Below are 25,272 nucleotides of genomic sequence, written 5' to 3'. Positions count from 1 at the left end.
AAAGCGTCCGCTTTGGATAGGACTTTGGGGACCAGTGCTCAGTTCTGATAAATGACTTGTCCAAGGTCACAAAGCTGCTAAGTGACGACCCAGAAGACAGATCTGAGGTTCTGTGTTTCTGTAACTTGAAAGTCGGGTTCTTGTCATTCACAACCTTTTCACTTTTTTTTTTTTTCTTGGAAATTAAGAGACTATTTTTTTAATGAGATATCACATTTTATTCTTTCAAATAAGAGTAAAAGAAAATTCACTTGTAATATATAGAATCATTAAAACCATAAACAATTTCATTGAGAACTTTTGCTACTGAGTTGAACAATTTTCAAACTTACAATTAACACTTGACAAACATGATATTTCATCATATGTTTATATTTTTGAATATACTGTTTAAGGGAATTCTATTAAAACATATCTTAATATATCTTTGAAACCAAGAGTTATTTAACCAATATCTGTACTTATTTTCTTTTGGATTTGGGCGAAGTTTATGTATGTTATTTTTAAAATTAGCATAGTTTTCTTACTCTAAATATTTTGGTGACCTATGACTTTTTTTTAAAATTGGGGTATAGTTGCTTTACAGCCACTATGGAAAACCATACGGAGGTTCCTTAAAAATCTAAAAACAGAATTACCATATGACCCAGCAATCGACTACTGGCTGTATACCCTGAGAAAACCATAGTTCAAAAAGACACATGCACCCCAATGTTCATTGCAGCACTATTTACAATAGCCAGGACACGGAAGCAACCTAAATGCCCATCGACAGATGAATGGATAAAGAGGATGTGGTACAAAGGAATACTACTCAGCCATAAAAAAGGAATGAAATTGGGTCTTTTGTGGAGAGGTGGATGGACCTAGAGACTGTCATACAGAGTGAAGTAAGTCAGAGAAAAACAAATATCATATATAAATGCATATATGTGGAATCTAGAAAAATGGTACAGATGAACTTATTTGCAAAGCAGAAATAGAGACACAGACGTAGAGAACAAACATATGGACACTAACGGGGGACGTGGGGGTGGGATAAATTGGGAGATTGGGATGGACATGTATACACTAATATGTATAAAATAGACTACTAATGAGAACCTACTGTAGAGCACAGGAAACTCTACTCTATGCTCTGTGGTGACCTAAATGAGGAAATCCAAAAGAGAGGGGATATATGTATACATATAGCTGATTCACTGTTTCTCTTAAGAGCTCTCTCCCATTAAAGCCTGTTCCAGTCCATGTCAGGATGACCCCAAATGCCTCTCACGGCCCTTTCCTCCAGCCTTTCCATCTCCTTTCTTTCCCTGACACTGATTCACAGGTGTGTAGGGTCAGAGTTGGGTGAACAGAGGCGAGGGGATGCCTCTAGCATCGTGCCTCATGGGGTGATTCTGGGAAGAGCCCTGAATTAAGGGACCTAACTCCGCTCATGGAGTGTCGACCTCGTCACCTAAAACCTTCCGTCTTCCTCATCTAAAAATCTGTGAAAAAGGAACCCAAGCAGATTTTTTTTTCTCTTGTCCCTGATTTTCAAGACTGAGGAGAGAATGTGCTTAATTCCCCATAATCTAAGAGCAGACAGCTCGGCCGCAGGCCCACTGAGAGGGAGGGATGCTGCAGAGGAGCTGGCCCAAGTCCTGCTCAGCAGCGCACACACCCCACCCCGAGGAACAACCGCCCCACGTCCGGAGAGCAGTCATGGGCCACCTCTGCTATGAGTATTTGGTTCACGCAAAGAGACTATTTCTTCTCTACTCTCCTGGTGGGGGAAGCCCAAGAGAATTGTTCCTAAATCTTAAGAGTGCCAGCAAGAAAGAGGGACGGGATCTCAATTCCTGCTGTGTGTCCGCTTCGCTGGTAGATTGACTGAAGGGCCCCTGTGCTTCTGAGCTAGATAAAAGTTGACTTGAGAAGAGCTGGCTTGGTGGGCACTGCCAGGTGGAGCAGGCCAGGGATGCCCACTCCCACCTGTGCCCACAGCACCAGGGGTTCTGGCTTCCAAGCAGTTGGAAAGATGGATCCCGCGCATGCGGGACCATGGCAGGAAGCTGAGCCGGGAGCCCAAACACCAAGGTATGTGGTGTGAGGGCCCGCACTGCATGCCGGCCTGGAAGGACAGCCAGGTGTGAGCTCCTTGTAGGTAAGACATGAAGTTCACCATCCATCCACCTCAGTCCCGTGGGCAACGAGCTAGGACAGCCACTGAGATGCCCCAGGGAGGGGGTTGCCACCTTGTACAGTCAAGGATACAGGCTTCTATCTTTTCCATCTCACTGCTCCAACTAAGGTAAGAGAGAGAGAGCAAGAGGAGGGGGGTATGACCTACACCCACCGTCAATCCGACCACTAGAGGCTCAGCTCCCATCTCCCCCTAGCGGCAGAGAGGAGCAGAAAGGCTCTGACTCAAATGATGACGTAATCTGGACTAGAGCTGCATCCCCTAGACCCCAAATGACACTTCAAAGCACCAAAAGTGACTACGAAGCTATCAAATCCTGCCAAGTGCTCATTAAGGGAGCTGATGGGGAAGGGGGCTCAGCGTTGGCGGGTGCGGGGCGACCACATTAGTACCACAGTCACGTAGCTCAGTTACCTGGGGTCTTCCACCTCCTGCCAGTCTTAGGGAGTGGTTGGGATGATGGAGTGAGATTTCATGTTGCACTTTCCATCCTTGATGGGCCATCTCTAGAAGAATCACCAGCGAAACACTTACCCATCCAACCGTACCAGAAGCTAAGGCTGTGAGTTGTGTCTCTAGCGGACGTTTCTTGTGTTTCTGAGGCAAGGAGGAGGAATGTAGAATCGGCTAGCCAGTCTGCTCTCTCCCCGTATTTTATTAGCACAGATTTTTATTGCTTTGTGTCAAATCAACGTTACAGTTCTTTACAGGAACCCTTAGAAATTGAAGAAAAAAGTGCCAGGGCGCCCCCTGCAGGACACTTGGAGCAATCGCGGGCGCCACGTGGGCCGTCTGCTTCCGCACCAGCTTTAAGGGTCTGGGACATTCCTGCAGCTGTCTGCAGGGGGTTTTACAGTCCGTTCTTGGCCTTGGGGGCACACAGGTAGCCACCTCCCAGGGGAGTCGGTGGCGTTCCCAAGAGGGGCTGCGCCACAGCGACCCGCCAGCCGTGATTGGGGGCGGGGCTGGGGGGCTGGGGGTTGCCCTGGGGCAGAGGAGGGGACAGCAGCCCTGAGGACAAGCCATTCTTCTCCAGATTCTCTGTCATCAGCAAGGCTGAATCTTCCCCCCTCCCGCAGCTACCGCCACCCTCCCCAACCTCGGGACAATTTCCCCGAGTACTAAGGGAAAACCACTTTAAATGATTTATTCTCCATTCTCCGAAACGGACATGTCTGGTGGAGGGTTTAGTCTTAGGTTTAATTTAAACCAACCAGCTTGGCAGACGCCACAGCCCTGTTCAAGGATCCCAGTGGCTTCTAGCCGCAGCTCTTTCCCACGCGGACGCCTGATGGCCGTGGGGAGCCGGACCATGGGGGACGGGGGTGCTCAATGGAAAACAGCTGGGTCCCCGCAGCCTCTTCATTTAGCAAGGTAACATCCAGGCCAGCCATGTCCCCTTGTGACCTTTGTTGCATTTAAAATATTACAGATGATACAGATAGCCAGAGATACAGATAAGATATACGATCTCCAATCAGTTAACTTTCTCCCCCATGATTTTTTCTTCTCTCCCTCTGCTCTGCACCCCCCTGCACCCTCTGCCCATCTCCCCTCCTTTTAAAAAAATATTTATTTATTATTTATTTATTTATGGCATGCGGGATCTTTAGCTGTGACATACGGCCTTCTTAGTTGTGGCATGCATGCGGGAAGGGATCTAGTTCCCAGACCCCTGCATTGGAAGGGCGGAGTCTTACCCACTGGACCACCAGGGAAGTCCCTCCTCTCCCCTTCTTGTTGCTACCTCACCTGTCCACTAGCTTGCACAGACCATCGGGGCACAGACCGGGCTGTTCTGTTCATCTTTGTATCTACGTAGGAGGCCCATTTGCTGAATGAACACATGGTAGAAGATGACAATAAAACCACAAAAGTCCTGTTTGGGACACGTGTTGGAGCACAGTAGCTCTGACAAACGACCTCCCAGGGCTCTTTCCTGGTCTCTTGAGTGTCTACAGACTGGACTCTCGCCGTTGGTGTGGAAGGTGAAGGCTGGAGCAGGTGTGTGTGTGTGTGTGTGTGTGAAAGATGGGGCTTCTAGGAACACAGGCAAAGCACATCTTCCGGGTTCCCTGGCCACACCCTGAGAGGCGGGGCAAGCACAGCCCTGGGAGGGGCTCCCACCCAGTGTTGGGCTGCTCACCTGTTCCCGGCTTCCCCGGGAGCCACATTGGGCAAAATTTCCTAAGGGAGACCAGCACTGCAGCAGTGCAACGGAAATCTGGCACAGTCTCAGATCATAGATACAAAGAACATCAGGCCAAAAGTAAATATTCCTGCGTCCCACGTTCCCATTGCTCATTCATCCGCCGATCTGCCGGCACCATGCTGTGCTGGAGGCCCTTGACTCCCCCAGAGGCAATGGCTGTGTCCCCGGGGGCGCTCATGGCCGCTGTCAGAGTCAAGGGATGTGGATGCTTTATTTTTACCCTGAATGAGACGGACAGAGCCTGCCTCTCGTTCAGTTAGTCATTTGTGGGGATTTTCCAAGCTGACTGATGTTACTTGAAACCGAAAAGGGGGAAAACTGAGAAGGGAATGGTTTTTCAAGCACAAAGGCTAGGAGTCCATATCCTGCGATTGTGCATCCACCCCTCCCCCAATAAAGGATTTGGTTTTGTTGATTTATTCCAACAAGCAGATATTAATACTTACACACAAGACCTATAGCCTTCTCAAGGGCCCGAGCATCTCTTCTCAAGAATGTCTGTGCCCTATCAACTATGGTGTGTGAAATGAACTCGGAGAGGGTGACGTCAAAGCAGGGCAGGGACATCCTGAAATAACAAGCCTCCTGTTAGTTTTAGGGGTTCTGCCTCATAGGGGGGCAGCTCACCACTGCAGCCTATCTGACCGAACTCCGTCCTCTTCCCCACGGGGCCCTAAAACCAAAGACCCCAAAGACATTGGCCTCTCTCACCTGGGGTGGGGTGGGAAAGGAGAAAACACAGTTGGGTTGTGACTTGCTGTTGTGGCAGTAACTTACGCTACCAGGGTGGGTAGCGGTAGCGGCAGCCTAGATGCCACTCCCCTTCGTTTGGAGCCCCGGGCCTCTCCTCAACCCAATACTATGGCTCCTCAAGGTTTAGGATGCAGCCGATTGGATGGGGCAGCAACAGAACCCAAACCTGCAGGAGTGGCCCCGCCTCCACGTCAAAGTCCTGCTTGAGACCACACCCTCCAGGGCCACCAGCAGCATAGCACACTGGATCCCACAGGTGCCGGCTCCAGGGAGACGGGCCTGGGAATTGCACAGCTGCACCCCAGCACCGAGAAGTGTGTGACTGCATCCTTCAAGACCCCAAACATCCCACCCCATGTATCTTGTTGATCACCTCTTTTGAAACATGCAAAAACATATGAAACAAGAAATTTCCCATTGTTATGACCAAAATAGGAACTCAAACACGAGCCTGAAATTCTTCACTGGGACACCTTAGAAGAAATACTTAACTCTCTGTCATCTTCAACCAACGTGTGGTATGAGTCACAACCACAAACTTTCTGGAGGGGAATTTGGAAGGATGTTTCAGATGTCTTAACCTAGAAATTCTATTTCTAGCCATCTATTCGAGGCAAGTCATCAGACGAATGCACCACATTTGCAAAAGTAACCAATTGGAAACAACCTAAACATCCTGAAATCAAGGATTAGTTTAAAAATTATAATACATCTATCCAGGGGAATGCTATGCAACCATTAAAAATGGTGTGTGGGGACCATAGTTAATAACCCTGTGTTGTATATTTGAAAGTCGCTAAGAAAGTAGATCTTAAAAGTTCTCGTGACAAGAAAAAAAATGGTAACTATGTATGTCGAGGGATGTTAACCAGACTTATTGTGATGATCATTTCACAATATATACAAATATTATATCATTATGTCATACTCCTGAAACTAGCATAATGTTATATGTCAATTATATTTCAACAAAAAAGGATGTAGTTTTATGTTACTGGCTTGTAATTATGTCCATGATATGTTATTATGCTGATATATTCATATTTTATTGGGGAACAATTAGATATGTATTGCAAGATCAAATCCATGTAAATAGCCATATATACACCAAAATGCAAATAAATATTGTTTTAAAAATAATTTCATGTCTTTATGAATTTTTCCAATGACCAAATAATCAGGAAAAGAAGAAGCTGATTATATTTTGAAAACAAAAGACAACCAAATGCCTTTTCCCCTAGCTAGAAAAGAAAAATGTGTTTCTTTTTTCATAGGCAAATTTGCCCAAGTGTCTGAGAGTTAGTTGTTTTTTCAAAAATCTTTTTAACTACTTTAATGTTCAAGCTTACTTTGGAGAAGATTTCATACGTATCCAAAAATAGAGAAAATAATATGATGGGCCCCCATGAGCCTCATTCATGGCCATCTTGTTTCCTCCATTCTCTAAAGGGCTCCTCCTCTCCCTACACTGAATTATTTTGAGGCAAATCTCAGACATCTTAGTATTTCATCCATAAATGCTTCACTATATATATTGTTTTGGAAACTTAACAATGTTACTGTTATCACACCAAAAAATTTAATGGTAATGTTACAGTGTCATGAAACACTCAGTGATACTTTTCCTAGGGCATTTCTTACAACTGCATTACCCCTGGGTGATCTCTTCCATCCTTAATTAATTCATTTTTAAAGTGGAGAAAATATAGGATCATTGAGAGTAATAAGGGAGAGAGTATATTAAAGAGGTTAGCATAGAGTCTGGCACATTGCAACTGTCCTAAACCAGTAGCAACGGGTGATTTGCGATGTTTTCCACTTTCTCATTCACTCATTCATTTGCATGAATTAGCCCTTATTTTGTGAATTTCCTTTTCACATCCTTTGGCCTTTTTTCTAGGGGGCATTAAGAATGGCAACGTTTATCTTTCATATGCTTGCTCACATTCTTTTTCAGGTTATTCTACACTTTTCTACTTTACTTGTGATTATGTAGTAAAATATGTCCTTCCTTTCCTTTGGATCCCATAAATATACATCTATATTTTTTCAGTGTTTTGTGGTTTCGTGTTTTTTTAATTTGGTTCATATAAACTTTGAGAATCACTCATCAAATGAGCCCTGTAATCTATACTTTCACTAAAAAAGCAAAAATATAATCACTCTCTGAATTCATGAGCTTATATATTTTTTGGTAGAATCAGGTTTTTCTTAAGGTGGAACTACTCTAGATGTGTACTCAGTGATATAAGGTAATCTTGGGTTCACCATGTTCACAGTAACACCAACCAGCCGTTTTGTCTAAGGCTTAAAGTGCTTTCCACATATTGCATTTAATACGTACCATCCTCTTATCAAGGAGGTACTATTCTCATCTGGATTCTAGGGATGGAACACTGGGCTAACGGAACAGAGAGATTAGCTACCTTGAGCCCAGGTTATCTGCCTCCCAAGCCCCTCGAACACCTGCAAAGTGAGGAAGGTCCTTAGGGGGCCACCTCACAGAGCTGACGATGAATCAATAAGTATAAAGCATACAGAAGAGTGTCTGAAATGCTGTGAGCGCTCCATAAATGTTACCCTTCATCTTCGTCATCATTACTGTAGTAACAAAAACAGTAAGTGCAAACGAACAGAGTATAAATAATATTAATTATTACAATATAATAATAATAAAAGCCAGTGTTCACTGAGGTATCGCTAGGCACCAAGAAGCATTTTACTTGCTGGTTATCCTACAAGGTAGGTACTTTTATTATCCCCTCTTTACAGAGGAAGAAACTGAGGCACAATGTGTGTGACTTGCCTGAGAAGCTAAGACGTCACCAGTTTAGCAAATGCACTCAGTTATTAGGTGGTGGAGCTGTGACTGGAATCCAGGCAGTCTGATGGCAGGGCTACCTTTCTGGAGCCACCACCTTAGATCCCTGCCTTGTGGGCATATAATCAGGACCTCTTGTTCCCCATCACAACTTGTGGACAGATGGCTGCAGTCTCGGAAGCCCAAGGATTAGGAACACAGTGACAGATTTAGAAAATGACACTCTCTCAACGTTTGCCACAGCCTAAGAAGAAGAAGGAGACTCTTGGCCTTAAGGTGGAGACCCCGACAGGCTGCGCGCGAGCGCCAGCGGAGAAGAGGATGCGTTCTCTGCCCAGCGATGCAGCCCCTGGCCCAGGGGGTTCCGCGCCGAGGGATGGAGAGCAGCGTCTCGGCCACCAGCAGAGGGCGCAGTGGCGCCGTGGGGAGGACCCGCGTGTCGTCTGATGTCTCCAAGTCGGGGGGGTGAACCTCGCTTTCCCTGGGTCTCAAGAGAGGAAATGCTTTTCTCTTTCACAAGGTTCTTCACCCACGGGGCGACTTTCTTTTCCTCTTGATGTCATCCTGTTACACAGGCAGGAAGTTCTGTTCGCTTGGCTGTTGGGAAGACTTCTGCCCTGCGGTCACAAAACAACAAATAAAACGAATTGACCCAGAAGTTAGCCAATCAAAGAGGAGCCGAAATCGCTACTTGATAAAGCCTGTCGATTGAAGAAAGCGGACTATCATTCCTGCGTGGTGACCCGCAGGCTGGGAAGCTGGATCTGTGTTTGTCTAATTGCTTTGGAAACACGTAAGTGGGTCATTAAACAATCGAGGGACTGGGCTCCACATTTCGAAAAAATTGAGCAAAACTAAACAGAACAGAATAGAACCAATAATAGAACAGAAAATTTTTTCATTCTTTTGTGTGCGTGCGTGTGTTTACTGGGTTGCAATGTGAAATATATCTAATTCTGTAGTTCTCAGTTTAAAAAATGTGAAAGCTGCTGGTAGATGATGCGAGTCCTTCAGCCAAATCCTGGGAATCCAGGCTCTGCAGCCCTGGTCTGTCTTGCACGTGGCTTGGTCTGGGGAGCTGGCCATGTTTGATAGATATTTTGAAAAATCATCCAGCCCCTGCCGAAGCCTCGGTCCTTATTACTGTTTTTATTTTCCAGAAAGATGCTAAGGGGAGTGATGGCAGAGATGGTGGTGTTTGGGGGGAGGGCGAGTAAAAACAGAGGGAAATGGGGGGAAATGGGGGTCAGAGGGCCCGCGGGAACCACAGCACCATCACCATATGAATCTTCCATCCCCAGGGTTTTCCAGGTAAGTTCAGGGACAACGTGAATAAATCAATAAAACAGTAGATCCCAGTGATGCAGGTTAAGAAATAATACATCCACTGAGTAAGGGGGAACATTTTTTCTTTTGCACATTGTCCTCACATTTTTCTATAACTGTAACCACACTTTGGGTTTTGCCAGTTTTTCAGTTGACACCAGCACCAAGGTATAAATACTTAAATGGTGACCAGCTGGTTACTTAGATGTAATAGAAATCGGTTTTAATTGTCTCAATGGATAAAATAGAATTTTGATCACTTTCATGAGTGCTCAACAAATACAACTATTACGTATATTTCAAAACTGACAATGAAATTTTCTTCCTGGTCTGCTGACATTTGCAACAGTTATAGCTTACTAGTTCACTGTGGACACAGAGGGGAAGGGGCACACGCACAGGCTTCCTGCATGACCCATCCAGCAAAACGCTTTAGTGCCGCCTGTTTTCGGTTGGTGTGAGTGCACTCCTACCCCCCTTGGCCCCATTTTGGGCCTGAAGTCCGAAAAGATGCACTTACATGTCTTCCGAGGGGGGTGGGAGATGGGGGCTGGGCAGCCTCCTGATGAAGACAAGAAAACCCCCACCTTGTGGTCCAATCGTCTGATGGTGTCTCCCGGTGGATTCCCTTTTCTCTTGCTCTCCCTTCTCCTTCGCTAAAAGCTTTTTGGTCCTTGCAGATAAGTGTCAGCTCTGCTCCTAAGAATGGTTAGGCCAGAGCATCAAAGGTGAGCAGTGGCCACTGTCATTAATAAGAGAGCCTCTGACAAAGACCACTTAGAATGCAAACCCTTCCACAGCAGTCAAGAAAGGCAGGAAAAACAAAACAGCTGCCTGTCATATTAAAGCAGCTTGTTTACACCCTGCCAAAGTAGAAAAGAGCTAATTTTTGTGTTTTGTCTGTGTTTGAGTCAATGGTTGACCCAAACCAACAGATTATCTAGGAAAAAATAGACACATTACTGCAAAGCCTACCTAAGTGGATTGGTTTTGTGCTGGCAAACATGCAGATTATGGGTTCCACACTTCCCTTTACCACTCACAGGCAGGCATTGTGTTGGCGTTCTCGATTTTGTGGATTTGAGCTAAAAAATAGTAATACCAATAAAAGAGCCTTTGGGGAGAGGTGAATCAGGACAAGACCCAGGGCTACAAGGTCTGCTTTCCCCTTCCTCTCAGAGGGGGAAGAGGACAGGACGAGGGTTCAGTTTCACTACGACAACGTCAGCATCCCTTAGAAGCTGCCTGGGTTTGGCAAGAGAGAAGGGATGGACGCACTCAGAGTTTCCCTCCTTGAAGGGCCCCAGAAGAATTCCTGTTGAGATCTGTGGCTTCCAGCAGTTCAGGCCCAATGTCCTGCCGCTCTGAGAGCCCGGGTCACCACCCGACCCAGCCCGTCACTTATTCCAGATGTTGTGGCTTTGTCGTCTATAGAATAGTCTCTAAAAAGGAAACCAGGGAGGAATTATCCACTTTCTTAACTTTCCAGACACAGCCCTGGATAAATCAACCACACAAATGAGTGCTGAAGGAAAGTTTATAAATACGAAGCAGGATGGAGAGCTGAGGAAAGGTCAGGGGCCTGGGACACAGCAGGAAGCCTTGTGAGTCACTGTGCGGGGGGGCACGGGGGATGGCAGGAGGCACGAAGGGACAGGGGCTCCGCTGCCCACTCCCCACGTTAGTCAGACAGTGCCTCGTGGAACCACAGAGCGTGCCAAGCACTTACACATGTGTATCTGCACCTCAGTCTTTTGGGAAAAGACCAGCCCTCCCTGGACCCTTTAAATGATGTGACTCAGCCTTTACCCTGCCCTTTCTCATGGGCAGACTTACGGCATTTGAGGTGGGAGACCAAAGGAAGTGGGTTTTGTGGCCAGCTCGGTCATTACAGGAAGGTGAACCAAAAGGTAATGAGGGGCGCAGCACATGTATTTCACCTTCACTCTCACCTATTCACCTCTCACTGTAACCGAGCAGGACCCCATGGGGCCTTCCCGGGACAGACCTCCCCCGCCATCATATCCTCTGCCGTAGCTCCTCTCTGAAGTACCCAGGTAACAGTATCTGATGCACGTTTCCTCAGTTGTTGTTACAGATGTAAAAAACCTCCCCCTCTCCAACAAATGGAAGATGTGAACTGATGACCGTGAGCACATAGCCCCAGGCCTCCTGGAGCCTAAGGACTGATAATGTTTTGTTCTGTTTTGTTTTTAAATATTTATTTATTTGGACGTTCAGGGTCTTAGTTGCGGCATGCGGATCTAGTTCCCCGATCAGGGATCGAACCTGGCCCCCCTGCATTGGGAGCACGGAGGCTTAACCACTGGACCACCAGGGAAGTCCCAAGACTGATAATGTTAACCCCCGTGACACCACCCTGCTACCTTACCATCAGCTAATCAGAGAATAATGCACAAGCTGATCACAGACCCTGCAACACCCCTCCCTCACCCGGCTTTTAAAAGTGCTCCGGGAGACTCAAGAGGGAGGAGATATATGTATACGTGTATAGCTGATTCACTTTGTTATACAGCAGAAACTAACACAACATTGTAAAGCAATTATACTCCCATAAAGATGTCAAAAAAAAAGAACACCAATCCCATCCATGAGGGCTCCTCCCTCAAGACCTAATCACCTCCCAAGGCCTCACCTCCTAAAGCATGACATTGGGTGTTAGGATTCCAACATATGAATTTTGTGGACAGGAACGTTCTCACCATAGCAGCCACCTTTGAATGCTGTTGTTGTCAACCACAGAATAAGAGAGTTGGACTATATCTAAGCTCCAACCGTTTGGGTCTTTGAAAGTAATGATAAGAGTTTACAGCTCAATTTTAGTGTCAGAAATCTTTGTGACTTGTTAAATCATAAACTGACCTGTGATGAGCGTGTGCTGGCTAACTGAAAGACGGCTTTTGTTTGCTTGGATTAGAAGTACATCCTCTTGGTGTGGTAACTGCATCTATCATATGTGGCTCAGAATTCTGGCTGACGTAGGCCAGCTGGAAAAATAAGTGAGTGATTACTTATTTTGGTCTGACAGGTAAAGTCTTTCAAAGCATGGGGCCCACCAGCAGGGTGATTAACGGGCAATCTCGGTGGCACCAGAGTTGGTCCCCACAGGGGACCCCAAAGTTGCTTCCAGTGCCAAGGTGCTCAGACTGTGGGGTCACAGGTATTTATTTGCATTTGAGGAGTGAGGGGCTCAGAGACACAGCAAATATTCCCTGAGGACAAGGGCCTTGCACAACCGGTCAGGCATGAAGAGTGAGGGCCATTACCTTTGCCAGCCCTACCCAAGCCCACACTGCCCTCCTGTATCCTGGCTACCCAGCCCCACCAGGGCCACACCACATGCCAAACCACCTGACATCTGAACTGCCACTCTGCAACCCTCCACGTCCCATCCCCAGGGGCTCAAACGCTAATGCTCCGTGCTCATCGGTGTTCATGAGTGTTCAGCGCCAGTCAGTTAACGAGGGCTTCGGGAGAGGTAATGTCTTTCCCTAAAGAAGTAGCTCTGAGCAAAATGAGCAAATAAACACAGTCCTTTCCACAAGTACACAACCGTAAGCTTCAAGCCAATGGCCCAAATGCAATGCATCCTAATTTAAATGTGAGCCACCACATGGCAACCAACTCTCCATCACGGGGTGATGAACCCCACGTTGGCCTCCCACTTGCTGTCCATGAGGTCGAAGGGCGTGTTCTTTAGCAGCTGGACAGGAGGAGAAGGTGTCCACCTTTTGGGTGGCATGTGATACCTCACTTTTTTCCAGAACTTGGTGTTTGCACACTGTGACTGCTCTGTGAAGTCCCCACTCCACTGGACGGCCCCATGCTTCTGTTTGATGTACTGAATGGACTCTGGCAAGGTTGTATAGTCCTTGACCTTCTCCAGTTCAATCAGAATGACCTTTATCCCATCCTGGATGAGAACATTGTAGACTGCAATTTGTTCTTCTGACATGTTCCTTAATAGGTCAAGGCTCAGCGCTTCGGGAACTATGACGATGATCAGTCTTCTGCATAGCTTAATATTTTCATCAGTGACATTGACCACAGCTGGAAATAAAGAAAGAAGATGCGGAGCATCTCATGAAGAAAAGAGCCACAGACCCTGCACTACTCAGAACAAGGATCTTATCATGTCTAACTTTGTATCTCCAAACGTAGCTAAAGGTCTGGTATGTATTGGAGGATAAATACTTTTTAAAAAGTAGCAGACTTTTAAAGGATAGGACACATGTAGTTAGCTCAAATGTTGTACTAATCTTTATTTGTGTTTTCCTCTTGTGCTTCATAGCTATTTAAATGACCAGGACTTAAAAGACTAACTTGAAACCAAATAACATATCCCAATGATTTCTTGGGAAGGGGAGGGGAAAGTTCTTGAAATATCCAACTATGGATAAAACTTGGTCTTTTTTCAAAACAAAGGCCAAGTTTTATATCCTCCTTATGCTTAGGATGTAAGAATAGACTGTAACCTCCCCAAGAGCACTTCCTTCTTCTCTTTGGTTTATTTTAATATTTCTAGTGCCTACAACATTACCTGGCACATAGCAGGTGCTCAATAAATATTTGTTGAAGAAGTGAATGAATGAATAAATATTGATATGCTTATGAAATGAGAGCTCTTCTGCAGGTTTATAACAAGCACTGGATCACACTTTCATTTCCTCATGGAGGATGATTTCATAACTTGAAAAGATGTGATAAGCTATGGATAGGAGCAGCCTACAAATCCAAAGTTCTTAGAAACCTTTTAAAATGACCCAGAACAGGCCACTAGGTAGTAATCTTGGTTTCCTGGTGATATTTCAAATATCAGCTGTTTACTGTATCGCCTTCTAAGAAAGAGAAGGTATAGGATAAGACAGACGTTTTCATCTATTGAGTATCTAATATGCGCTAAGCTCCATACTGGTCTCTACTCAGGTTTTACCTCATTTAATTCTCTCAACTGAGTCAGGGAAGCAATCTCAACCCCATTTGACAGACGAGACAACTGAGGTTCAGTGATGTTAACTGCATTTCCCAAAGCTACTCTCCTCGTAAAAGGGGGAAATAAATAACTTCTATTTTATTTAGGTAGGGCAGGGCTGGAGAGAGTTGAAGTTTATAAAACCAGCCTTAAACATGAGCTCTTTTACAAATTCAATTTGACAGAAAATACTCAGTGGTTAGTCTCAAGGATGTGACAGCCAATGACCAGTTGTCCCTTTTCCGTCTCTTGGCCAAGGCTGTGTATGTCATCATCCAGCGGTTCATACAAATGGGTCAACCATATCCTTACCCAAAGTGAAAGTCACATGGTTTCAACCAGGAATCCCCGTTATCCTGTTGTAGGGATGGGCCTAATGAGAGAAGAGAGCCTGGTCCTCCCTCCTCAGCTCTGGTGCTGTGGGCAGGGGAGTGAAAGGCTCCCTGTGGTTCTGTGGGAAAGGCAAGCGTAGCTCCTTCTGTTTGTAAAGTCAAAAAGAGAGAGGTTCCTTTCCTTTTTTTTTTGGCTGCATTGCAGCATGTGGGATCTTAGTTCCCCGACCAGGGATCAAACCTGCACCCTCTGCAGTGGAAGCGCGGAGTCCTAACCACCGGACCACCAGGGAATTTCAGTTCCTTTCTATTTTATTCATTTCTTATTTTTATACCTCATTTAAAACATACCTTGTCCAGGAAAGTCATCCCTGCCAAATATAAATAACTTGTATCCACACTGCCTCTCCAGCACCTTGGGGAGGATCTTCAACACCAGAGTGTCCACATCATGGCTGTGGCTTTCTCTTTGAGGCTTGGGGTACAAGACATATGCATCATACAGCTTCCCATCTGAAAAGGAAATGGGACAAGCTCGTGAAATTATTGGTACCAAATTATGTGAACAAAGTGAAAATCTGAGTTGCTATCATGATGTCTTTTTCCTTGGGTTCAATGACTTCCAGGTGCCCACTTGGCTGACTCATTGCCAAGCACTGCATCTCATTCTTTCAACACTTTAAATTTTCACTCCAATCTCTTCTTTCATGCATTGTTGTTTGAGGATAAGTTGAATGTAATTCATCTTTGTTTCTCTAGAGGTAAGGTGTCGCTTTCCCCTGGCTTCATTCAGAATTTTTTATTCTGTAGTTTGAAAATGATATGCCTAGGTGTAGTTTTGTTTGTTTGTCTTTGGTATTTATCCTAATTGGAGTGCTCTGAGCTTCCTGGATCTGTTGTTTGGTATCTGACATTAATTTGGAGAAATTCTCAGTAATTAGTGTTTGAAATATTTCTGTTCCTCTCTTTCTTCTCCTACTGGTATTCCCATTACATGTATGTTACACTCTTTGTAGTTGTCTCACAGTCATTGGATATTTTGTTCTGTTTTTTAAATTTTTTTCCGGTCTTTGTTCTCTTTGCTTTTCAGTTTTGGAGGTTTCTACTGAGGTATCCTCAAGCCCAGAGATTCTTTTCTTAGCGGTGTCTGGTCTAGTAATAAGCCCATCAGAAGCATTCTTCATTTTTGTTTGTTTTCTGCTAGCAGTTCTTTTTGGTTATTTCTTACTATTCCCATCTGTTTACATTGCCCATCTGTTCTTGCATGCTGTCTACTTTATCCTATAGAGCCCTAAGCATAGTAATCATAGTTGTTTTAAATTCACAGTATGATAATTCCAACATCCCCACCATATCTAGTTCTAATGCTTGCTCTGTCTCTTCAAATTGTGGGGGGTTTTTTTGTCCTCTAATAGGCCTTATAGTTTTTCTTGATAGCTGGATGTGATCTACCAGGTAAAAGGAATTGCTCTAAGTAGGTCTTTAGCAACATGTGGTGAGGAATGGAAAGAGGGGAAGTATTCTCTAGTCCTATGATTAGATCTCAGTCTTTTAGTGAGCCTATGCCTCTGGACTATGACATTCACAAACGTTTCTCAGTGTTTTCTCTGCCCTTAGGTTGGGCAGGATGGCTAGAGAGGGCTGGAGCTTGTTATTTCCCTTTGCTCAGGCCAGTCAGACCCCTGATAAAACGCCAGCAGGTTAACCTCTCATTAACTAGTGTATCCCAAGGGCAGTCCTTGTTAAGAACAGAATGCTCTGGTGTCTTTCAAAATGGTTCTTTTTCCCCCTCTCCCTGCTGGAAGCACATAAAGGAATTTTTCTCTGATATTTACCATCAGAGCTTGGTCAGGCTCCTGGAAGTAAAACTCAGGAAAGTGTGAGGGCCCCTTTATGATTGGGTCCCTGAAGAGGGTTCCCAGACCCAACTGCAATACGTGTGTGTGTGTGTGGAGGTTTCCCCACACCAACAAGCAATTCTTGGATGCAAGCAGGGTGTCTAAGAATTCAACTCCATTCTGACACTTTCTACCCAGAGATAGAATCAGATTGCACAGGGAAAGGGCTCAGTCCCACAAGATCACATTCCACTTCAGACGCCCAGTTGTTACCTGTGCTTCTGACCAAGGCGCTCCAAACTGGAGGTTCCAACGACTCTCCCCCCCCCGCCACCCCAATGTAAGCAGCTCCTTGCAGGAAGCAGCTCTTTGCAGGAGGCCCTTTTGTCCTGTCACTCTAGCAAAGCTATATTTTAACTTAACCTTTACACCAGGTGCCTCCATGCTTAACTAACCTCTGGCCAAAGCACACCTTTCGAATCTTTTGATCACACAAGGCTTCGCCTAACCTGTTGATTCTTTTCTTAGAAGTAGAAATGAAGAATAAATAATTAACAGATGACTACATCTCTTCCCCAGCTTCCCCTTCGGTAATCTCACAAGCAGACCATGTGCACAAGATAGCCTCTAAAGAAAGGTCATGCGGAGTCAACAAGCCTGCAAGCAGCGGGAGATGGTGAAGAATCTGACCCCCTTTCTCAGTGATTAACTGAGATTGTTTCCCCTTTTCCCTTTAACACCTTCACGGCCGCGCAGAATCTTTGGAGTTGGTTCTGGGACGCCAGTCCACCTTCTCCCCTGGTTGCCAGCCTCCTGAATAAAGCAACATTTCCTTTTCCAACCAACCCTTGTCTCTCGAGTATTGGCTTTCAAGCGATGAACAGCCAAACCTGAGTTTGGTAACGCTAATTCAGGATACCAGTAGCGAGTCCAGGGTGTTACCTGTACTCCAGACCAACTGGCTATAGACCAGATTTCCACGACCCCCTCCTTGGGTTCGATGAATTTGCTAGAACAGACTCAGAGAAACACGTTACTTACTAGACCACTGACTTATTATATAAGGATTTTAAAGGGTATGAAATCAACAGCCAGATCAGGAGATGTACAGGGCAACGGATGGAGAAGGGGTGCAGAGCATCCATGCCCTCTCTGGGGGGCACCACTGTCCCCAAACTCTACCTGCTCACCAGCCCAGAAGTTCTCCAGAGCCTGTCCTTCCAGATTTTATGGAGGCTTCATTACACAGGCTTGATTGATTAAATTAAGAGAAGGAAGCTTCACAAAGCTCATCCCTGATTCATCCTGTGCAACTGCGTCAGATGGTATTTTCCAAAAATAGCCCCAGCAGTATTTCCAGTCCCATATGTTCTCTCTGTACTTTGCCACACCCCACAAAGAGGCAGAATCTATTTCGCCTTCCTTAGAATTGGGTAAGACTCTGCAGCTGCCTTGACAAGTGAACAAAGTAGAACTGATACTCGAAATTCAGGGTCTGAGTCATTAAAAAAATAATGGCTTCTACCTAGCTCTGCTGTTCTTGAAACACTAGCCCTTGGAAGCCATCGCATGCTGTGAGGAAGCCCAGTGTAGTAGCCCCCCTTGAGAGATTATTTGGAGAGGAGCCCAGGCCACCAGTCAACATCCCACATCAGCTGCTTGTCCTTCAGCTGAAGCCCCAGGCACCATGGGGCTGAGACAGGCCACTTCCGCTTTGCCCGTCCACACTCCTGACCCACAGAATCCATAAGCAAAATAAGTGGTGGTTTTATGCCGTAAAGCTTTGAGGTAATTTGATTCCCAGCCACAGTAACTGGGCCGGAATTGGGGAAATAACAATGAATAGCAACAAATAACAATGAGGTGGACCACTCCCCGCAACTGTCTACATCATCAAGAAAATTACAGAGACACAGACCTACTAGTGAGTTTCCTAAGGAAAGTGGGCCCTGCTCTCTCTGTGTAATGGTGGGGAAACAGGGCACCCAGGTTCTGGTGAAGTTCCTTTCATTTTCTAAGGAGATTCATCCCTACTTTTGATGTTAAAGCATCTGTGTACACCCTCATTGGCTGTTGGCAAAAATACAGTCATTTGTTTGTACAACTTAATGTTTATGAAAGTTGCCTAAAGATTATTTGATTCCCTACTTCTCTCAATACGATGCTGCTAAATTTTAAACCTGATCAAACTGGTCCCGTGGAAAAAGCAGATGGAATCAATTTGACCTTCAGGTAAGTGCGCTAACTGAATTGCATGAGTTTTTGGCATTTTTGCCCTAGCCTGAAGACACTGGGAGAAAAGGCACATTAAACATGCTTTTACATTTACCATGGGAATTTTGTTGCAAGCAAAGTTCATTACATCACATGCTTTAAAGACAAGATCTCACTACAAAACAATTTTCCTGAGGAATCGGCCCAGAAAAAGCCATGTGCTCTCATGAGCGAATGAAAAGTTTGTGTAAAACAGTGCCACGAACCTTGTCATGGCTTTGCCTTCACTTTTAAAGCAAGAGCATCTTTAAAAACCATCCAAGGTGGGTCATTAACTGTCCCCTGCCCTGCTTATGTTATCATTCTACCCTTTGTTCACTGCACCTGTTTTGTTTTGTTTTTAATTTATTTTATTTTTGGCTGCGTTGGGTCTTTGTTGCTGCGCGCAGGCTTTTCTCTAGTTGCGGCGAGCGGGGGGCTACTCTTCGCTGTGTTGCGCGGGCTTCTCATTGCGGTGGCTTCTCTTGTTGCCGAGCATGGGCTCTAGGCACGCGGGCTTCAGTAGCTGTGGCACGCGGGCTCAGTAGTTGTGGCTCGCGGGCTCAGTTGCTATGCGGCATGTGGGATCTTCCCGGACCAGGGCTCGAGCCCGTGTCCCCTGCATTGGCAGGAGGATTCCCAGCCACTGAGCCACCAGGGGAGCCCTCGTTTTCGTTTTTAATCATCTGTTCTACAGGTGCATTCCCCACAAACCTACTTGGAATAAGGTGAGGGATAGACACATCGCTCACGTAGATTTGTAAACAAATCCTTATATTTGTGTACACACATGCACACATGGGATAAGAATTTTTAAACTCCCTCCTGTGAGTTAACAGACAATACACAGAGCTCGTGGACTTAGCCAGGCCTGTCCATGACTCAATAAAACTGTGAGTTATACACACCTCACGATTAATCACAGCTGCGGCTTGACTAATCTGGTTGGAATAAACAACTTATCACGAGAAGGACACATGTTCTCTCTCTCCCTCACTTGTATTTGTTGTCCATTACTCCACATGTTCTCAACTAACCAGAAAATATCCTCAAGGGACACAAAACTGGAAACAGCATCTGGGACTCATCTCAAGGTCTCATCACTAACTCACTGTTGAAGTCACACTCAAAGAGGACTCACAGTGCAGTTCTCAGAGCCTGAGCTGGAGGAAATTTAATCACCAAGGGTGCGTGTACTTTTCTGACTTAAAAGGAAGAAGACCGCTGGCTGACTGTAGGTTCCCATCTCCAAATCCTCAGCCGGCCGGTACCAAATCTGGGCAGCAGCCCGGTCTGAGCAGAGGGTGGGGCTCCCTGAGTCAATCAACTGTCCAGCTTCCCCTGCTCAGGGTGAGGCACAATTCCTTTTTTCTCTTCCTGCTACACTTGACCTCACTCGTGGTGGTTTCACCACACGCTCAGCATTCACGCTCCGGGGATCCCGGTAGGTCAGGGAGGGAGTTCCGGGGACAACACTGAACCCACCCAGTCCCCTGTCAGTCAACAAACAAAGCATCTCTGTGTCAGAAAAGACAAGCAGCACTGCTGCCCTGAGGTGTCTTCTCAAACAGATGCGGGAGGACCACAGGCAGAGGTGGGCTTACGCAGAGTAGGTTCTACAGGGGCCACGGCCCAGCTCAGCGCCTGCAACGCTAAAAGAGCTTCAGGCGGCATTGGACATGCAACGCCGATTTCCACAAGTGAATTGTGCCATCAAAGAAAAAAAAAAACAAAAACAGAATCTGTTTTTTTCCAGGTTGCTCCAGGGCTGCCAATTTTGAATTCTGAAATTTAACTTAAAGTCCAAGTTAGGATACTTACCGTTTATCAAACATGTGGACAGACACGTGGTTTTATATGCCAAGCAGGCACTTAGTATGACTACCACCCTTCTGTGTAATAGGGATTCCTAAAACGTGCTGGGACCCACCCCACCTCCTTGAGTTCCCAGCAACACTGCAAGTCTATGGACTTGAAAGGGACACGTTTGTGTATCTCTGTGCAGGAAAGCCGCACAGACCTCTCTCAGCCATGTGTGACTTTTTTATCCAGTTAGGACACGTTAAAGCAGATGCATTACTTTTTTGTGAGGCCTTGATTGATCACATCTATTCTGAGATACAAAGAAAATAGCACAGAGTTAAAAGCACAGTGATGGGGCTTCCCTGGTGGCACAGTGGTTGAGAGTCCGCCTGCCGATGCAGGGGATACGGGTTCGTGCCCCGGTCCGGGAAGATCCCACGTGCCGCGGAGCGGCTGGGCCCGTGAGCCACGGCCGCTGAGCCTGTGCGTCTGGAGCCTGTGCTCCATAACGGGAGAGGCCACAGCAGTGAGAGTCCCGCGCACCAAAAAAAAAAAACAAAAAAAAGCAGCACAGTGATGGGAAATGCCGGATCCTCAGATTTGGGATCACACGGGCACTTCTCTGGTGACTAGCGCTGGTAGGACGCGGCTCCCCATGCCAAAATGAACCCCCAGGCAGAGCAGCAGGGGCAGCTTGCTTGGACCTTCAGACATGGGAGCCCCCTGCACCCCAGGACCCTCAGTGCTTTCCTGAGCTTCAACTCTGCTATTCCTACAGGACTCTGTGAGGCAGGCTCTGATCATGGTCCCCTCCCCTCCCCTCCCCTCCGCTCCCCTCCTCTCCCCTTCCTCCCTCCCTCCCTTCTTTCCACCTATACCTGAGAAAGAGAAGAGAATTAAATACCTAAATCACACAGGGAGTAAGTGGAGAACTCAAATTCAAACCCAGGTCTGTCTCCCTCCAAACCTGAAAGTTGGAGACAAATCGTTTTGGGCCCCCAGCCCAGGCCCAGAAGGAGCTGCAAACACAGGCAACTCCTTGCTCTCTGTGACGTAAATTCTGCATGCACGTGTGCTGTGTTGAAGATGTACCGTGGACAGAGCTCACGCTGCTCCAAGAGAAATTTTTGTCTTTTGCCTACACCAGTGGACGTGAGAACCTTCCTAAAACAGTTGCACTGGGAGCCAGAAGATGATCTGCCAGGTGACTCCTAGCTTGCAAGCCTTATGCGATTGTACAGTGCTGGCGGCTATGGGCAGCTCCTTTCTCTAAAGTACGAGAAGCCCCAGGGAGACGCTCTCATCTAAAGTTGCCGACAACACGAAAGGCAAGCTAGTAAAGATGGTCAAGTATATTTACAACGGTTATGCGGACGAGCAGATTCCAGGACAATGCATGTTTCAATGGCTACTCACCTTCTATGGGCCCTGCAGAATGGAAGGCACTTCGATACCAAAGTACAACGTCGATCTTAAAAACATTGTAGATACACAAGGCAGACACCGCCGCGCTGGTCAAAACAAGAAGCCCTCCTATCAAGTAAGCTCGATAATCTGGAACTACAAATGACAGCAAAAAAAAAAAAAAAAAAACCAATAAATAATAAAATAATAATACTACAAAGAGTCAATTATACACTTAACTTACACAAGTCCCATTACATACGCCAAATGGGTATTAGATGGCAGAGAGGGGAACACTTAATTATTCCTTTACAGTTAAGTAATAGGTATGGGGAGTAGAATAATTTGGTCTTGACTTTGAATTTGGGGAAGAAAATGTGCTCTTGGGAATCTGGAGAGGGAAATTCTGCAGACCCCTAGCTCCAGACGGTGGATGTGGCATGGCTCTGACCGCAGGAAGACTGCTCACCTATCAAAGCACACATGGCCAGGTCCTCCTTACTCAACACTAGACTCTCCATAGGTGGAGCCTGAGAACCTTTACTGGGAAAGTTCCCCAGGTGGTTCTGTTGCATGTTCTTGATTATATTACTGTTATAACCGCCTTCCCAGTTACTCAAACTTGAGCCGCAGGACCCCTGTCATAAATAAAGAACCTTCAGTTGCCTCCCTTGGAAGCCATCTCCGTGGCTTCATAAGACTGGCCGAGAGCCAGACTCCCACCTCATCCCCTCTGGGCCAGCAGAGGCCAGGCTGGGCCCCTGTCTGCAAGACATGGTCTCAGGAAGGGCATTTACACCCTGCTCTCTTTTGTGAGCACATTGCCAAGCAATTAAAGCAAAAGCAGTGGGCAAGAGATGACCAAGGAGAAGAACCAGTTTCTCTGCGACCCCAAGTCCCCTCAAAGCATGCTCCTACATATCTGAAGAGAGGAACAGCACAGCTTTCTGCCTCACCACAGCCCAGAGCGCTGCTGTCAAAGAAGGAGGCTCTAGGAAGGAGAGAACTAGAAAAGAGGAAACGGGAAAGTGGAAGAGAAATCCTCCCCATTCTTAGAATCCACCGCACATCCACCACTTCCTTCATTGGCCCCCTCCCTGGTCCTCCGGTCCGCACTGGAAAGTGCGTGTGTGTAGGAGGGTGGGCGGGAGGGGGGGAGGGGAGCTTACTAAAGAGCTGATCACAACCTGCCCTGGGCCACACCACGTTGCAAACATTTTGCAAAGAAATCTCTATGCGCGCTTGTACGTCTTCAAATACATGGCATAATAAAGCACAATAACTAAAAGCACACTCTGTGTCTCCAAAATTAATCCGTTGATTAAGTCCCAGCATAGCCAAGTGGATCTGCTCTGCACGCGGGTGCCCAGTTGGTCCTGACCGTGTGTTTGAACCTCTAGCTTCTATCTGTTGGATGGAATCACCTCCTCCCCACTGCCACCTCCCGCTTCTATGCTTTTTACCAGCTCTTGGAGCAACAGTGCTACCTCTCCCCTCAGGAAGACCTGTGTCTGGGGACATTTACTGTACACATCAGGGATCTTGGCATTACAAATGGTCATGATAAAAAGACCATGGCCACAATATTTATGAGATTCAAAAAGCCTCTGGTAAGTAAACAGAAGTGTTGGCCTGAAATTCTTGGGTTCACCATTCACTGCATTCAGGAGTGTGGATACCCTCTGCTCTATAATTGAGCTAAAAGACAATGAAATTCCAAACAGGAAGTTAATGAATAAGTTCAAAGGAAGTATTGGCTTTGAAACTGAAATAAGTGGAAAACTCTCTGTTGAGACATCAGGTGTCCTATTGAAGGCCCTATTTAAGGGGGTATTTACCTTTTGGGTCCACATGGCTACCACCAGCCTTAAACTGAGATGGTAGCTGAGAACAAGTGATTAAAGGAAATTCATAGAAGAGCACACCCAACCCAAACAACTCTCTAGAGAAGAGCCTGCTTCCGATAATCCAAATATGATTCACATCTGAAGATGTCTTCAACAAAAATCAGGAAGTCCAATGGAGAAGTTGTAACCTTACTTCAGGTCCCAAGGAAACCAACAAGAGGCTTGGATTTTTTTTTTTTTTGCGGTACGCGGGCCTCTCACTGTGGTGGCCTCTCCCGTTGCGGAGCACAGGCTCCGGACGCGCAGGCTCAGCGGCCACGGCTCACGGGCCCAGCCGCTCTGAGGCATGTGGGATCTTCCCGGACCGGGGCACAAACCCGCGTCCCCTGCATCGGCAGGCAGACTCTCAACCACTGCGCCACCACGGAAGCCCAAGAGGCTTGGATTTAAGAGGGTTTGTTCCTAAGAATTTAGGGAAAACAAAACAGAGTGCACATATCCAAACATACATGGCATGTGAGATATGAAATAAGTGTTGATTGGAACAAAGATGAATTTTGTAAGCGTAGGTTTCCTAACTAACCTAAAACAGAGGAGATTAAGGACATGTCCCCTCTCCTGGACGATCAGCCGGTGTTAACTGATAACATCATTAGTCGCTCTGAGCCTGGACTTTGCCTCAGAATCCTTCTGAACACAGCGCTTCCACGTGGTTATTACCTATAAGGCAGTATTGACATAGAAATTGACACTGGTCTTCCTCAGTCTAGGTTGGGGCAGATTTCAGTTATAACCACTTCAGGTCTTGTGCAATTCTCAAGGCTTCCCACAATCAGGTTCCCCTCTTTTCTCTGGTGTGGACCCTGAGGCACTCTCTCCAGCGATTTTACTCCTAATGATGTATCACAAAGGAATGCTTCTACATCAGCACCAGGACCAACACACAAGAATTTCCATAGCATCATGATTTGTTAACAGTCCCAAACTGGAAACAACTCAAATGACCACATAGTTACAGTATAATGGATACACTATAACCTAGTTATTCAATGGAACAGGATTCAGCACTGAAAATGAATGAACTTCTGCTACACGCTACATCGCCGTTGCCTCAGTGAACCCCATAAACCTAAGAGAAGCAACACATCAAAGAAAACCTACTATGTAACTCTCTTTACAGAAAGTTCAAAATCTGTCCAGTAAGCAGTTGGAAATGCAGAGGTGCCACATGGGAAGGGAAAATGTCATTGGAGATGTGGAATTCGTTTTCACACACACAGGGATGACAGTTGAAACCATGAGGAAAAGGGATAGTATCAGAGAGGAGTGTATAGAAAAGAGCGGCTCTGAGGATAGAATCTCAAGAATCACCCAGATGCGCCATAGAGGGAGATGGGATGCACATGACTGATTGGGGGAAAGTGATCCCAAATGACTTCCTATGACCTTTCCCGATACATTTAAGAATTGAAAGTTTTTCTCGAGATTATGATCTCATCCTT

The 25,272-nt window shown here is 46.1% G+C and overlaps 1 protein-coding gene and 1 long non-coding RNA gene across 5 annotated transcripts in view; one reads left to right on the top strand and one right to left on the bottom strand.

Annotated features, from left to right (window-relative positions):
* The first annotated feature begins 8,554 nt into the window (after positions 1-8,554).
* LOC112399070 (uncharacterized) lies at positions 8,555-17,296 on the top strand. The gene is made up of 3 exons (XR_003003156.1): positions 8,555-8,767; positions 13,289-13,493; positions 17,043-17,296. It is a non-coding gene; the product is annotated as an uncharacterized LOC112399070 (long non-coding RNA).
* Positions 9,973-25,272, bottom strand: part of IL1RL2 (interleukin 1 receptor like 2) — a 48,169-nt gene continuing 32,869 nt past the window's right edge. For 3 of the 4 annotated variants that reach the window (XM_024744047.1, XM_024744048.1, XM_024744049.1), the window contains exons 9-11: positions 21,936-22,079; positions 14,977-15,138; positions 11,840-13,371 (exon numbers count right to left, since the gene is read on the bottom strand). In XM_024744047.1, coding sequence (XP_024599815.1) covers positions 12,953-13,371; positions 14,977-15,138; positions 21,936-22,079 — 725 coding nt within the window. In that variant the 3' untranslated portion in view covers positions 11,840-12,952. Of the gene's footprint in view, positions 10,000-11,839; positions 13,372-14,976; positions 15,139-21,935; positions 22,080-25,272 lie in introns of those variants that run through there. The other variant, XR_003003155.1, reaches the window with a different exon arrangement.

This window comes from Neophocaena asiaeorientalis, unplaced genomic scaffold (assembly GCF_003031525.2).
Source record: "Neophocaena asiaeorientalis asiaeorientalis breed wild unplaced genomic scaffold, Neophocaena_asiaeorientalis_V1.1 scaffold114, whole genome shotgun sequence".
Classification (NCBI taxonomy): Eukaryota; Metazoa; Chordata; class Mammalia; order Artiodactyla; family Phocoenidae; genus Neophocaena; species Neophocaena asiaeorientalis.
Note: the sequence above shows the minus strand (reverse complement) of the source record. Positions and strands in the feature narration are given on the sequence as shown.